The sequence below is a fragment of the Pararge aegeria genome, chromosome 8 (assembly GCF_905163445.1).
Source record: "Pararge aegeria chromosome 8, ilParAegt1.1, whole genome shotgun sequence".
Lineage (NCBI taxonomy): Eukaryota > Metazoa > Arthropoda > Insecta > Lepidoptera > Nymphalidae > Pararge > Pararge aegeria.
The window spans coordinates 5,076,490-5,090,786 of NC_053187.1; the positions used below are offsets into that span (position 1 = coordinate 5,076,490).

The 14,297-nt window shown below is 36.3% G+C and overlaps 1 protein-coding gene across 1 annotated transcript in view; it reads right to left on the reverse strand.

The window, feature by feature from the left end:
- Nucleotides 1-14,297, reverse strand: part of LOC120625863 (protocadherin-like wing polarity protein stan) — a 50,122-nt gene that overhangs the window by 22,344 nt on the left and 13,481 nt on the right. Inside the window, exons 14-28 of the mRNA XM_039893110.1 lie at nt 13,828-13,999; nt 12,833-13,128; nt 12,139-12,271; nt 11,108-11,307; nt 9,957-10,124; nt 9,441-9,615; nt 8,652-8,777; nt 7,319-7,559; nt 6,599-6,821; nt 5,542-5,684; nt 4,529-4,666; nt 3,374-3,528; nt 2,268-2,434; nt 1,083-1,355; nt 18-131 (exon numbers count right to left, since the gene is read on the reverse strand). Coding sequence (XP_039749044.1) covers nt 18-131; nt 1,083-1,355; nt 2,268-2,434; nt 3,374-3,528; nt 4,529-4,666; nt 5,542-5,684; nt 6,599-6,821; nt 7,319-7,559; nt 8,652-8,777; nt 9,441-9,615; nt 9,957-10,124; nt 11,108-11,307; nt 12,139-12,271; nt 12,833-13,128; nt 13,828-13,999 — 2,724 coding nt within the window. The remainder of the gene's footprint in view (nt 1-17; nt 132-1,082; nt 1,356-2,267; nt 2,435-3,373; nt 3,529-4,528; nt 4,667-5,541; nt 5,685-6,598; nt 6,822-7,318; nt 7,560-8,651; nt 8,778-9,440; nt 9,616-9,956; nt 10,125-11,107; nt 11,308-12,138; nt 12,272-12,832; nt 13,129-13,827; nt 14,000-14,297) is intronic.

Here is a 14,297-nt window from a genome sequence, read left to right on the forward strand (position 1 = left end):
GAAATCTTTGTACTTACATAAGGTGGACAAATAGACAGCATACAGTCCGCACGCGACTGACATCCATCTCTAACGTTTTCTCGAACGGTCGGTCGATTTAGAAGTGACTGAGCTGTTCCAACGCGCACATCCTAGAAAAATACATTTAATGAGTAAACCTTAAAAACTATAATATCCGACTATAAATTCCAATGTTATCACAAAATTCTGGGTTCCTCTTTTGCAGTAAACTGTTCCGAAACTACTCTTTATCTGATAAGTTTTAAGGCTAAAAAGGCTAAAAATAATGAAAAATATGACGCTCAAGAGGTCGCCGGAGAAAAATATATCTGGCAAATTTTTAATAAATTATAAATATTTAATTTTAAAATGCTAATCAAAATTTTAAAACCGGTTTGATGAACCAAAGCACTCAGACCGAGTCTCAGCCAGAGAAATGACTTCTCTGGCTGAGACTCGGTCTGAGTGCTTTGTCCTTCTGCCGCCGATGCTAAACTTTACACGTCTTAATTAAGTCATGATATTTAAGGCCACTAATCCGCACTGGGCCAGCGTGGTGGTCTAGACCGTGCCCTGTAGTGGGCCGGCCGGGTTATTTGATGATGATGATGATTTATTTTTTATTCTGCCAATTTAAGCCAGTTTGAATACTGGCTTCCTTCGAGGTGATTTTTTTTGTTTTTTTTTTTTATTCCACTACAAGTTAGCCTTTACCGAAATCTCACCTGGTGGTAAGCGATGATGCAATCTGAGATGGCAACGGGTTAACCCGTTAGGAAGTATGGTAGTCATACCCCTAATCGGTTTCAACGCGACATCGCACCGCAACACTAAATCGCTTAGCGGCACGTTTTGTCGGTAGGGTGGTAACTAGCCACGGCCAAAGCCACCAGACCGGACCAGAGAAATTTCAGAAATTATGAATTCCCAAATTGCCCCATGCCGGGAATCGAACCCGTGACGCCAGGGAGGTCGACAAAATCTTGGATGTTTAAAATCTGCTCTTTCTCAGTATTAAACAGCATGCATGTGCATGCTGTTTAAAAGTGGAAGTAAAAAAAAAGGTATGTATTTTAACAAACCTGTATACACCCCTCAAAATATCCAACATCGGAAGCCAGCAGACCAGCGGTCGTGTCCAATCCACCAATGAGTATCTTCCCGATATACTGGCCCTGTATTTTATTGGCCAGCATTGGTAGCAATGCGTTGCGAAGTCCGTAATCTATGCTCACAGATATGTCAGTACCGAGCCATTTGATTTCAATACGGTGCCATGATCCGTCGGCAAGAGTGGTGGATGGAAGGAACATCGTTTCACCGTTGTATGAGTAGTGTAGGAGGCCAGATTTCAACTGAAAGATTAATTAAGAAAAATAGGAGTCTTTGAAGGATTAATAAAATGTAAAATGTAAATTTTTGATATTGGAAAAGAGCAACTGCTGAGTTTCCTGCCGGCTTCTACTCGGTAGAATCTGCCTTCCGAACCGGTGGTAGAGTCACTACAAACAGATAGACTTGACGTTTCAAAAGTGCTTATAGTAGTTCACTTGAAATAAATGAATTTTGAATTTTGAATGGTTGATGCAGGATTTCAAAACAGAAAAGTAGGTTTTCGCAAAAATATAATTTAGATTTATTTTACTTAAAAACATTTTTTTTAAATGGTTACTATTGGTTATGGTAGTAAAGGCACTGAAAAAATCGCAGAGGTTTGTCCTCGGTGCCAATCTGCAATGATTACCTTACGTGTTTACATAGAAAACAAAACAGCTGTGAGAAAAACATACTGCTACATTGTAGAACGATAGGAACTAAGGAAGCAAATTTTAATAATTACTAAGTAGTAAGTACTAAAATAAATATTATAAACTAACATAACAGCAACAACGCTAACATACCCAAGTATCTTACGTAAGTATAGAATGTCCGAAAGGTGTTTTTTATCTATACTAAATTATCTCTTTTGATGAATACAGTATTAAAATTAATGCTTGATACGGCACTTTGAAAAGTATTTTTCTCTATAATCAGGAAAACTAAATTAAAAAAAAACGTTTTGTTAATATTTGTGCTATACTTGACATTCACGCCATAATTTCGAATTATTTTTGATTCCAACTTTACCAATGCATGGCAAAAGTAACTGTTCTAAAAGACGCAACTAATCCGGAAATATAGTCTTAATAAAATAAAGATTATTTTACTTATTATTGTTTCTGTTAAATTCTGGACGACATAGTAGAAGCCTCGTCATTAATACTTACAGTTATAATAACGCTGCTATTCTGTCCAATCTGTACGGACATAAGAAAGGCGTCTTGTTGTCTCGTGCGTAGAGACAGCGCGTTGAGCCACGGCAGTTGTATGGGACGAAGCAGAGGGTTAAATGACAGCATGCCGTCACCACTGAAGCGCCATGGGGGTGATGTGGCTATGCAAGAAAGTTTTATAATATACTAGCAGACCCCAGCGCCATCTGTCGGGCTAATTTGTGAATCTAAACCATCCAGGGTGCCACCCAAACGTATACCAAAAATTCATTCCTGCCGTCTAGGAGGAGTTCAGTCACATACACACGCACACAAGAAATATATATATAAAGATATACGACATGAATTAAACAAAACCGCTATGACACAAAGTAAAATGGAAGTAGTATCACTCAGAAAGGAATCGGAAATACTATACTACTGCTTTTTATTTTACCAACGTTCGAGCGCCAAGAGCACTGGCTGTTGAATTATGGACGAATAAACAAAAAAATATTTACTATGATTTTATGGTTTTCATAATAAAGAATTATATCTTCATTTAATATACTAATAATAAATCCTAAATGTTTTTTGTTTAAACGTGCTAATCTCTGGAAGATCTAGGTGGATTTAAGAATTTTTTTTTGTATTCATAGCAAATTCTTGCGAAGGTTTAAAAATAATAACCGCTCAGGAAGGTTATGCGACACGGTGTGTGTGAAATAGCGGATGAAAATTTTGACAGAAGTTGAACTCGGACCACGGGCAACCTTTTAAAATGGGAAAGCTGGAATAAATTATAACATGCCTTTCTTTTGTGCACGGTAATCCTTAGTTATTTTTTTCATTTAAAAGTACACTGACATAATATTTAGAAAGGTATTTGTTATGCTACAATTAGTTATACAAAAAGGTATATATTAAGTCAGTGTATTATTCATTTACTATATAGTATATTTATCAGTATAGTAATTTACAGAGTCAACAAAAGTTTTCAACTAAAGAGTCAAAAGTTTTCATATTAACATAATTCTGTAACTATTTGTCATTAGCTTTAACCAGGACTGAATATCTACAGACACATTTGCAAAGATTAAGACATAAAACCAGATACTTACAGTCGGCACAGTCTTTTCCCGTGTACCCTTCGTTGCATTTACACAGAAAGGTATCCCATAGATCAAGACATTCGCCGTCATTGTAACACGGAGCACTGTTGCACTGAGATCGTTTCTCTGGACACCCTGCCAGTGTCCCATTGTCTGATACGAAACTGCGTGAAAGTAATAATGACAGTATTTTACTTAGTAGTTATCTGCATTAATCTTCTTAGAAGTTTTGCGAAGTAAATTTGGTGAGTAGGTGTGATATTTTAACATTTTGTATTGCAAATGTTCACCTTTGGCCAAGTTACACGAAATAACACAATTTGTGAGATTAAACCTCGCTTTTGGATGACCAATTTTCAAGGTCATATGAAAAAATTGGCCCAAACGTCAATCATAAATGAAACTCAGTATTATCGTCGTACCGATTTGGGACTGAGTAATTTAGGCACTTAAACGTTCAAGTAGATTTGGCAATATTTGGGTCCTATGCGTATACAATAGTTACCATAAAATACCCATATTTTCCCGTTGTCCAACTAATTTTAGTATAAATTTAAGTTTTACAGTGCAGTGTAAGAGGTAACAAAGTTTGGCCGTAGATCCTACTTCTATAGTATTGTAATATGACGCTATGCGAGAAATATTATGGCGTAATTAAGTAAATCAGAAGCCACTGACGACCCAATGTTCTGATAAAATCAGGAGGACTTTTTTACCAGCTTGTACAAGACTTAAAGCAAGTAGACCTCCCTGGCGCAATGGCGAGCGCTGTGAATTTAAATAGGAGGTCCCAGGTTCGATTCCTCCGGAATGTTTAATTTCTAAATTTTCTTTGGTCTGGTCTGGTGGGAGGCTTTGGTCGTGGCTAGTCGAAGTGGCCCTACCGACAAAGACCGCTAAGCGACTTAGTGTTCCGGTGCGATGTCGCGTAGAAACCGAATAGGGGTATGACTACCGTACTCCCTTACAGGCTAGCCCGCTACCATCTAGACTGCATCATCACTTACCACCAGGTAAAATTGCAGTGAAGGGCTAACTTGTAGTGGAATAAAAAAAAAGACCTCTTTAACAATGGCATAAAGTGTAGCCCTTTTAATAAACACTAAGTATATAAATGCTACTTTAACCATTGGTAATGGTAGCGGAATAAAACAAAATTCTTACCTATTCAGATCAATAAATTTGTGGTCGACAAATAGATCCGATATACAGCCGACGAAGTCTTTATTCTTCACTTGAAAACTACTCGGGATGTTCGGGAGTCCGCCAATTTGTAGAGGTCCGGTTAAGTCGAGGAATCTGCTTGAAAGTTTAAAGAATAAGGAACAAAATAAATTAGATGAGAAAGCATAGTGTTTTAAGGGCATTGAAATAACTAATTACCTTCAACAGATTCTAGCGTTTAAATTCATCTTACTTCACAAAAATTTCAACTGTTCTCGGTAGTATGTTTAACATGAGAAATCCCTGTTTGCATATACTTAATTTTTTATCGTATGTAACTGCTTTACCAAAACGCAGACCGTATGAAATGCGGGCGATATATTCTTGCTTCTTCCATTTTAATCTTTGAAACCGATTTCAAAAAAAGGAGGATTTTTAGAAAATTTCTCTTTGTATTGAAAAGGATAGAATAGTTTCAGTTCGGAAAATATATTATGCCATCTAAGCCAACGGAATTACTTGTTTTTTTATTTGGACATAAAGAATAAATTGCATTATTTAAAATGAAGTAGATTTATTTTTAAATCCGTTAACAAAACAATTTGTATATTGCACAGTAAAAAATACAATAAAAAGATTTGGACGTTTTGGGACTAAAGTTAGTCGAATAGCGAACACGTCACACCCTGTAAATGCAGCGTTGGTTGACCGTGGATTTTGGAACTCCCTACAAAATACCTATGTCCAATGCTGAAGATATTCTATTTTCAGAAAATAATTTTGAGGGAGATAATAAAAATAAGGACATACATTAAATGTTGACCAGAAACATTTGAGACGGCGACAAAAGTGTATATCAATAAATGCAAAATGTTTACTAATACTATAAATCGTCACACAACGTAATGTACTATCCATTGGCAGGTGTTCAACAATTTATTTGAATACAACTCTAGAAGTCGGTTGAAGTGATGATGATAGTAAAAATAAAGCAATAATTTTCTTATTTATACCTGTGGCAAGTCTCAGTGGGAATATCACAACGCGGCGGCAGTACTTTTCTCGTGAAATTAGCACACGCATATTTAATGCCAAACTCAGCGGCGCCCGCCAGCGATAGTGCTTTGTCGCAATCGTCCAAAATCATTGTTGCGGTCTGTGGAAAAGATTACAGATTACAGCTATGAATTCTTTTACAGTACCTATGTGTATATAATTGCCGCTTTAACCAGATGTTTTTTTCTTTGTAGTTTATATCTTGCCAAACTTTAACAAGAAATTAATATTTATAATTTAATTTAATTAATAATTTTAATTTCAATTTTAATTTATTCAGCACAATACATAATGTTACATTTATAATACAATATTTAAAATAAATCTAATTAAATAATGTAACGTATGTACACACAGATTGGTCGCAGCCATTTTTATTGTTAATTAAATATTTTTATGAATTTTAAAAACATAAGTAAGACATCGTATAGTAGGGAAACCGATTTAATTGGGGATGCTCAAAATAAAAAAAAAACATTTTAATAATATTTTTAAATGAATATTCAAACAAGAAACGCGAAATTTTTATGTGTTTTTTGCTCTGTAGTACTATGTAGTTTCATTTTGCAAATTGGTACGCAACTCGTTGCAACTTGGTTTATAAGTCAAACTCGCACTTATCTATCCGTTTTACTAAAAAAGGGTCCAACAGGTCCATTAAAGCCCCCTGTACTGTTCACAGATTATGTATACCAAAAACGGGGATCCAAAGGCAAAACTGTTCTCAGAGGATACCACTAGAGGTCCGGCCATATCATATTCAAAACATCGTTGTTTATTTTGTTTGTTTGATAAGAATTATTTATATCCATACTCTATAGGATTGTACCGTACATTATAATTAAAGATGTATGATAAATAACGCTGTTAAAGCTGCATGATAATAATCTTTTGGAAAGACAGTTTGTAAATTCAACCGCCGGGCGTTTATTATCTATGGTAAAGCCGGTTCGCTTATGTGATACCTGTCAGGATAAATTGGCATTTTGCGTCCCAACTATAAAAAAAACGTACCCGATTAAAGTATTCCACTTCAACAGTATGCCAGACGCCATCAGCGATATCTCCCTCCACTGTGACTTCAGTCTTGCCCCCTCCTAGAGCAAACGTGAATCGAATCCCCGGCCCTCCGTCCGCGCCTGCGCCAGAGCTTATGATTTCGAGCGATATAAAGTCGTGTCTCTCGTTATATCGCCCGTTGTAGAGGAGGAGGCCAGAGGTTGTTTGTGTTGCAAATCTGTAATAAAAACATTAGGAATAACAATGTTATAAAACAGTACAGCAATACGAAATCTGTTCATTAGAAAACACATAAAAAATAATTTTGACAGTTGTCCTTATAAAGGGTTTAAATTAAATCCATAGCTATTATTTCAATAAACGCAATTGAAAATATTATCCTTAAAAACAATCTATAAATAAAACTTTATATTGTATTGTTGCTAAGCTAGGAAATCTTAATATTTAACGAAATCTTAAAATTGAAGACACACCTGCTATTGTCTGTATAGATTGCGTGAAGATTTATTTGATTTTTTTTTTTTTATTTACAAGTCAAAAGTTGTTGTAGTGGATTGAATATAACTGCCATACTACCTAACTGGTTAGCCCACTAACATCTTAGACTGCATCATAACTTACCACCAGGTGAGATTGCAGTCAAGGGTTAACTTGTAGTGGAATAAAAAAAAAACAAACAATCTGTCAAACTTTTATAATATTTCAGATCCTTACTTGAGTTTCAAATGGAAGCGATGTCTTCTCTTAAGGCCGGGAAAAGTCAAGAACGATGTCGTAGGGAAGCTTCTGGCTCTCAGTTCGCACATTGCAGTGGTATAAGCCACGTCGATTGTACACCCTTGACATAAGATCCCGCCTTCTCGCTTAGCTACACACTGTGAACCGCTGCGACACACGCTGCCATCGCCGTTCATGTCACATGTCGCTTTGGTCAGGATCGTTTCGCAATTTACCCCTAAAATCGAATTAGTATTTGTATTAAGTATCTAGTGGAAAACCGCCTATATCTCTCCGTCCCTTTAACTAACTCTATGCCAAAATTCAAGTTCATTGTTTGTTTAGTTAGGGCGTAAGGTAAAGACAAACAAACAAACAAACACACTTTCACATTTATAATATTTATATTATTATATTATCATTGGGCCACCAATTCGCACTGGACCAGCTTGGTGGACTACGACTTTAACCCCTTCTCATAGTGGGAGGAGACCCGTGCCCTGTAATGGGCTGGAAATGCCCAGAAGCTTTGTCTTGCTGAAAATCTTTGCGTTAGTTGCTTAATGGAATCGTTTCTTAATTCACTCGTAAATAAATATTTTTTATTTAATTGTTATAAAACAGTGCCGGAACAAATTGCAATCCTTTGCCTATTTCAAAAGTGGATGAAAAATATTTTTTTTTGTTTCTGGCTTTACTTCCAGTGCATGATATGAAGTTCAAGAAGTCTTAATTAAGAAGAACACAGGTTAAAGAATCAGTTATTTCACTTAAAGAATAATTTTACATATTCACTTAGAGAGAAATCATATTGATCTAATATTATTTGATTAGCAATCATATTAAACTTATTATTAGGTATACATATAAATTATTAAAAATCTACCCTCAGCAACTTCGGTATCCGTATGTTGCGAAATGCGAAGTCGTTGGCAAAACCTGTCTTAAAAGTAGTCAGTCATAATTCAGCATTGTTTTGTCAAAAGTTTAGGTTACCGGAAGATCGATGAACTTGGTTAATAATAATAATAAATAAATATACTACGACAATACACACATCACCATCTAGCCCCAAAGTAAGCGTAGCTTGTGTTATGGGTACTAAGATAGCTGTTGAATATCTTTATGAATATAATACATATAAATACTTATAATATACAGATAAATACCCAGACACTGAAAAACAATCATGTTCATCACACAAACATTTTCCAGTTGTGGGAATCGAACCCACGGCCTTGGACTCAGAAAGCAGGGTCGCTGCCCACTGCGCCAATCGGCCGTCGAAGAGGTATTTGGGGGGTTAGAAGAGGTATTTGGGGATATTTACCAGTGAATCCAGCTCCACAAACGCAAGTGTAGCCACCTTCGCGGCGCACGCAAGTTCCGTTGTTCTTGCACGGTGAGGAGTAGCACAAGTCTACCTCGGTGTCACACATATAGTGCTCCCGAGAACCTGATAAGATAGTATTATAATACATATATATTATTATTACTAGCACGATAGTATTATTACTAGCTCAACACGTCAAATCTTTGCTGTGGCTCAGTGTGTGTTCGAAAAGTATATAAAAACACGTGGAATCGAATATAATTGAAAAATATCAAAGAATTGCTTGCGTAGATTTAAGATTTCAAATTAACATGCATATCAATGTTTATTTAATAAGGTACAATATGTCTCAGTAGGCTCAAACAAACAACTTGTGTCCTGACTTCTCTAAGTGAATCCGTACAATTTTTTACTATAACTTTAATTATAATTTCGAAAGTATATCAAAAATATATACTTTAGACAAGTCCTATGCGAAAACGTATTCCTTAACCAACACCAACCGGTTTAAGTTGTGCGTTGTCAGGCAGAGTTAGATATGACATATATAGAGTTAGATATGATATATCTAACGCTGACTGACAACGCACAACTTATTTATTATTATGTAGACAGGGTTGTGCTTGGGAACAATCTCATCGGAGGTGTGCGATAAACTATAGTTAGGTATATTGTCATACCTGTAACGAAAATAATCTAGATTAGTGCCTACTTTGTTTAGTCTTTATATTTTATGTATTAGGATTAATAACATTTTGAGTTAGAAATCGGCTCAAATTGACATACCCGTAAATCCTTGAGGACATTTACACGTGAATGTGGTGACGGGATATATTGGCCGAAAAAGTACAGTGTCGCTATTGATGAAACCCGATGCGTTCCCAAACTTGAGCACGGTGAGACACTCTTCATAGTTGAGACAGGGCTCGTGGACGCAGACGTTGTCGTCAAACGGTAAGACCTTAAAGCAAGATAATGTTTAGCACCACATTCACACTTCTAGTATTAAAATATATATATATCATAATCAACTTATGACAGAGAACTTAATTATGTCCCATTGTTGGATAGAAATCTCTGATAGGAGGGATTCCGTTAGAGTTTATATATATATTTTGACGCAACTGTATGTATTTATGTTAAATAGGGTTGTCATAAGTAAACACATAAATTCGTTTATATGTAAATATATTTTTTTTTTTATTTTTTTTTTTTATAGGGCACTTCCTTATACCTATGCATTATGACAGTGAACATGACATAACGTGGACTGCAAGTTGACATATCTACAGATGCTATTACCTGTACAGTGGCAAGCCTGGCGAGTGTAGCGCGATGCAAGTAAACTCGTTCGCGCAAGTGGGTAGGCGAGTAGTACTGCGACGTATCGCCTCCAATGCCAACTTCTGCGTCGGGTCTCTTCGCTGAGAAGGATACGTTAAGGATGTTCCCTGTGACATCTGTGTCATCCTGGTCAAAATGAAAGAAAGAATAAATATCTCATCAACAGTAATCAACAGCAAGTAGGTACACATTGTACGGAGGTCTTTATATACAGCTATAAGTCGATCAATAATATACTCGATACGTTGTCAGACAAAAATTGTCTGGGGAAATAGGAGATTTCCTCACTCACCAATTGGAAACCTATTTTTATGAGTTTGCTAGTTCAAAAAAATAATTAGACTGCAATTATTTTATTTATATTAACTAAGCGTAATATTTATTAAATTCAAAATTCACGAGGGAAAGCTGCAATAAATAAATTTCTTAAATTAATAAAAGTAAAGAATGTTCAAACTAAATTATGGTATTGTAAACTTTGTAGACACTATTTTTTATTTTATTCTTTTAACTTTGTAAGTTTTTTCTTTGCATGGAATAAAAGGCTTTTTTATTTTTATTTTATTTTAAATAATAACATTTTCTCGAAAACTTATTAGGCTTTTGCTTTACATTAATGACTTATTCTCGACAGTGGGATTCTTGATATGTTTTAAGGTTATAAAGGCAACCCAACGCTGCAGAAGTTCGCACTCAACTAATCAATAAAAGATTTTGATTACAACGTAAATTAAGATTTATTTCATACTACCTTTTGCCCGCGACTTCGTCTGCGTGGATTTCAGAATTTGGTCAAAAGCTTCGCTTGTTAATATTTTTTAATCTTAACACGGTAGCTATTTGAGAGATCAGCAAAGGTGACATTCATACCAAATTTCAAAACTGTCGGCCCGCGCCTTAGCTCGTAAACAATTTTAAATTTTCCGTCGGGAACTTCTTAAGGAATCGAGATAAAAAGTAGCCTATGTCCTTTTGCATGTCAAAGGCTACAGCCTACAAACATGTCAAATTTCATGCAAATCCGTTCAGCCGTTTTTGCGTGATCGAGTAACAAACATCCGCACTTTAACATTTATAATATTAGTAGAATTGTTTTTAAATATGCTCACCTGTACACTAAAAATGTAGATGTTCTCCTTCGGGCAGGGTATGATGGCCGCGAGCCCGTCTATGAAGAAGGCCAGCAATGGCGACAAGAACTGTTCGGCTGTCATGTCATTCAGACGAACTGTTATGGAGTTGAACAGTATCTCTTCTGTTATCAGCCTGACCAGAAGTTGCATCATGGCTTTAACTTCATTGACGCCATCTAACAAGATAAAATTGGAAAACTAAAAATTAAAAAAATATCTATATGTCAAGACGAAATATTCCTGCGTTTAGAAATTATGTGTCGATGTTTACAGAACAAAAGCTAAAGGTACAAATATGTGTGTATGAACGCTTCGAAGGTGCCTGTGGTCTACGTGAATAAAACATATTTGAAATTGAGCCAATTTTTAATATCGATTCATTTTTCTAATTGCTTTCGTTGTGTATGTTTGTCTTGTGACGCCATCATCGGAAGCTACTACCGAACTAATACTTCAAGTTAGTTAGTTTAGCCCTTGACTGCAATCTCACCTGGTGGTTATTGATAATGCAGCTTAAGATGGTAACGGGCTAACATGTTTGGGGTACGTCAGTTATATTAAACCCTATATAGTTTCAACGCGAATTTGTACCGGAACGCTAAATCTCTTAGCGGCACGTTTTTGTTGATATCTAGAGACTGCTGAAGACTGCGATCAGACCAGACCAGTGAAAATTCAGAAATAATAAATTCCCAAATTGCTTCTGCCCGGAATCGAATCCGGGACCTCTAAGTTATAAACACAGCCTTCACCGCTGCGCAACCGAGGTCGTCGAATTCCACTAGTAATACTAAAACTCAATAACGGAGATGCGAGAAAGAAATACTTTACGTATTTATATCTCGCATAGATCAAGCTAGCACAATTTTGTTTAAGAGTACACATATTTACAGAGTCCATTCTATGGTTCAATAAACATGGGTTATTTTGAGACCATGACGCGTTATATTTAAATTCAGTTTACAGACAGAACTTTGAATAATTATTATAAACCAGACAAAACTTACCTGTGACCGATATTTCCATAGTAGCAAGCTTAGGTACGTTTGTGTTCAACTGAGGTGACAGCGTCATGGTGCCGGTGGTTTCGTTCAGAAGCACGAGATTTGCGTTGTTACCCGAGAGGATTCGATATTGTAGCTGCAAGTGAACGAAGTATGACTTAAAATTATACACTAAATTCCTCTTGCCAAAAGTTGTCTCGACGAAACAATCAAAATGCATCAACATCAACTATATACAACCAAAAAGAGTAATGCAAACCTAAGTTTTGAAGCAGTTATAGCGTAGTGGGTAGGAGCTCGACTTCACTTTGGGGGGGCCAGGTTCGTATAATAGCACGCACCTCTCTAAGTTATGTGCGTTTTAAGTAATTAAAAGTATCACTTGCTTCGAGGAGCCTGAAAGTTCTACATATTGTTTTAAAGGCATGTGAAGTCCACCAATCCGCACTGGGCCAGCGTGGTGGACAACCGCCTTAACCCCTACTCATTGTGGGAGGAGACCCATGCCCTGTAGTAATGGGTCGTACTGGCCGGTAATGGGTCGATATGGCGGTAACTTATGACGTTATTTGCATGCGAGACATAAAGACAGTATATCCGTCCTTTTCTCTCGCACGGAAACAACGTCAAACTATTCGTTGACAACAGTTAGGTACTAAGGTCAGGCTGAAGAAATAAATATTTTACTAAAATTTACCTTATCAGTAACATCAGCATCATACGCCGGGACTTTGCCAAAAGGTCCAACAGGAAAGCAGTCCTTATAGTTATTGAATATTATTTGAAAGTCCTTCAACATTGGCGCGTTGTCATTCACATCTGTTACAAGGATCTCCACTATGACGTCATTCCACAGTGGGGGGCTAGCTGCTCTTATGATGAGCTCGTACTTCTTTCTAGGACTCTCATAGTCAAGGTCAACCATGGTTATTAGTTCTGCTTTGTCGGAACCTTGGCGGGTTTCAAGGGAGAAGCTGTTGGAGTCGTCGCCACCTAAAATAAGGGCAAGTTAAGTATAAGAAAAAGAAGCGTGAACCCGTCGGAAATGAGCTTCCGTACTCCACTTGGACAGCCGGAAAAATTTTACTTATCTAACACATGAAGCAAGCAAGCATAGAATTGCAGCCATCGCTTCACATTAACATTTGAACAACGCCAGGAAACCGAACAACTCACACGGGGCGCGAGGCGTTACGCTTTATCCTTACGTAACGTTTCTAATACACACTGGGAAACATATTGCAATTCGCATTTTGTAGTTGCTCCGATACCGAGAACACAATGATAATGCACGTAAGGCCTGTTCCAAGCAACACCACATTCGTTGTGCTAAATGTAAAATCTTTGTGTAGTCGGTTAGTAACGTGTTCTTTGTTTTAATTCCAAATAAATAAAATAAAATAAATATATTACGAAAATACACACATCGCCGTCTAGCCCCAAAGTAAACGTAGCTTGTGTTATGGGTACTAAGATGACTGATGAATATTTTTATGAATAATATACATAAATACTATAATAAATATAAGATAGTAAGAAAGCATATTTAAAACTATTTTTTCTAATCTGTAGAAGTTCTGTGGTTCTGTGTTAAAAGGGGTACCACTTTAGTTGGTACAACGTATCGATTAGAAAATACAGTGTCAAGACTATTATATCACATTAGAATACTATGCTATACATTTAATCTACCTTTAATCGAATAATGGACGACAGCATTCGCGCCTTCATCTGGATCATGCGCGTATATTTCACCTACGGTAGTACCGATAGGACTATTCTCTTGAATATAGAATATCAGGCAATCACTCTCGAATACCGGCGGAGAATCATTGATGTCTTCCACTTTTATGTGGACTATAACCTAAAAATATATAAAGTTTAAAAATGAGACTTAAAAAAATCTATATTTCAATAAGCGAAATTGTGTCCCTTGGTATAATAATGCTTGTTTTGCATTATTATTGTATGTTTATGTCATTTCATTTAATACGCTAAACAAATCTTGACAAATTTTGGTACATTGGGTTTGCTCCCTGGAAATACACATATTACTTGACATAGGAGACTTTTATTCCGACCTTGTAACAGAAAAACGTTTCCACGGTATTTTTTTCTTTGTTATCTTTGCAAAGCTTTACAGCTCAACTGGTTGTAATGAA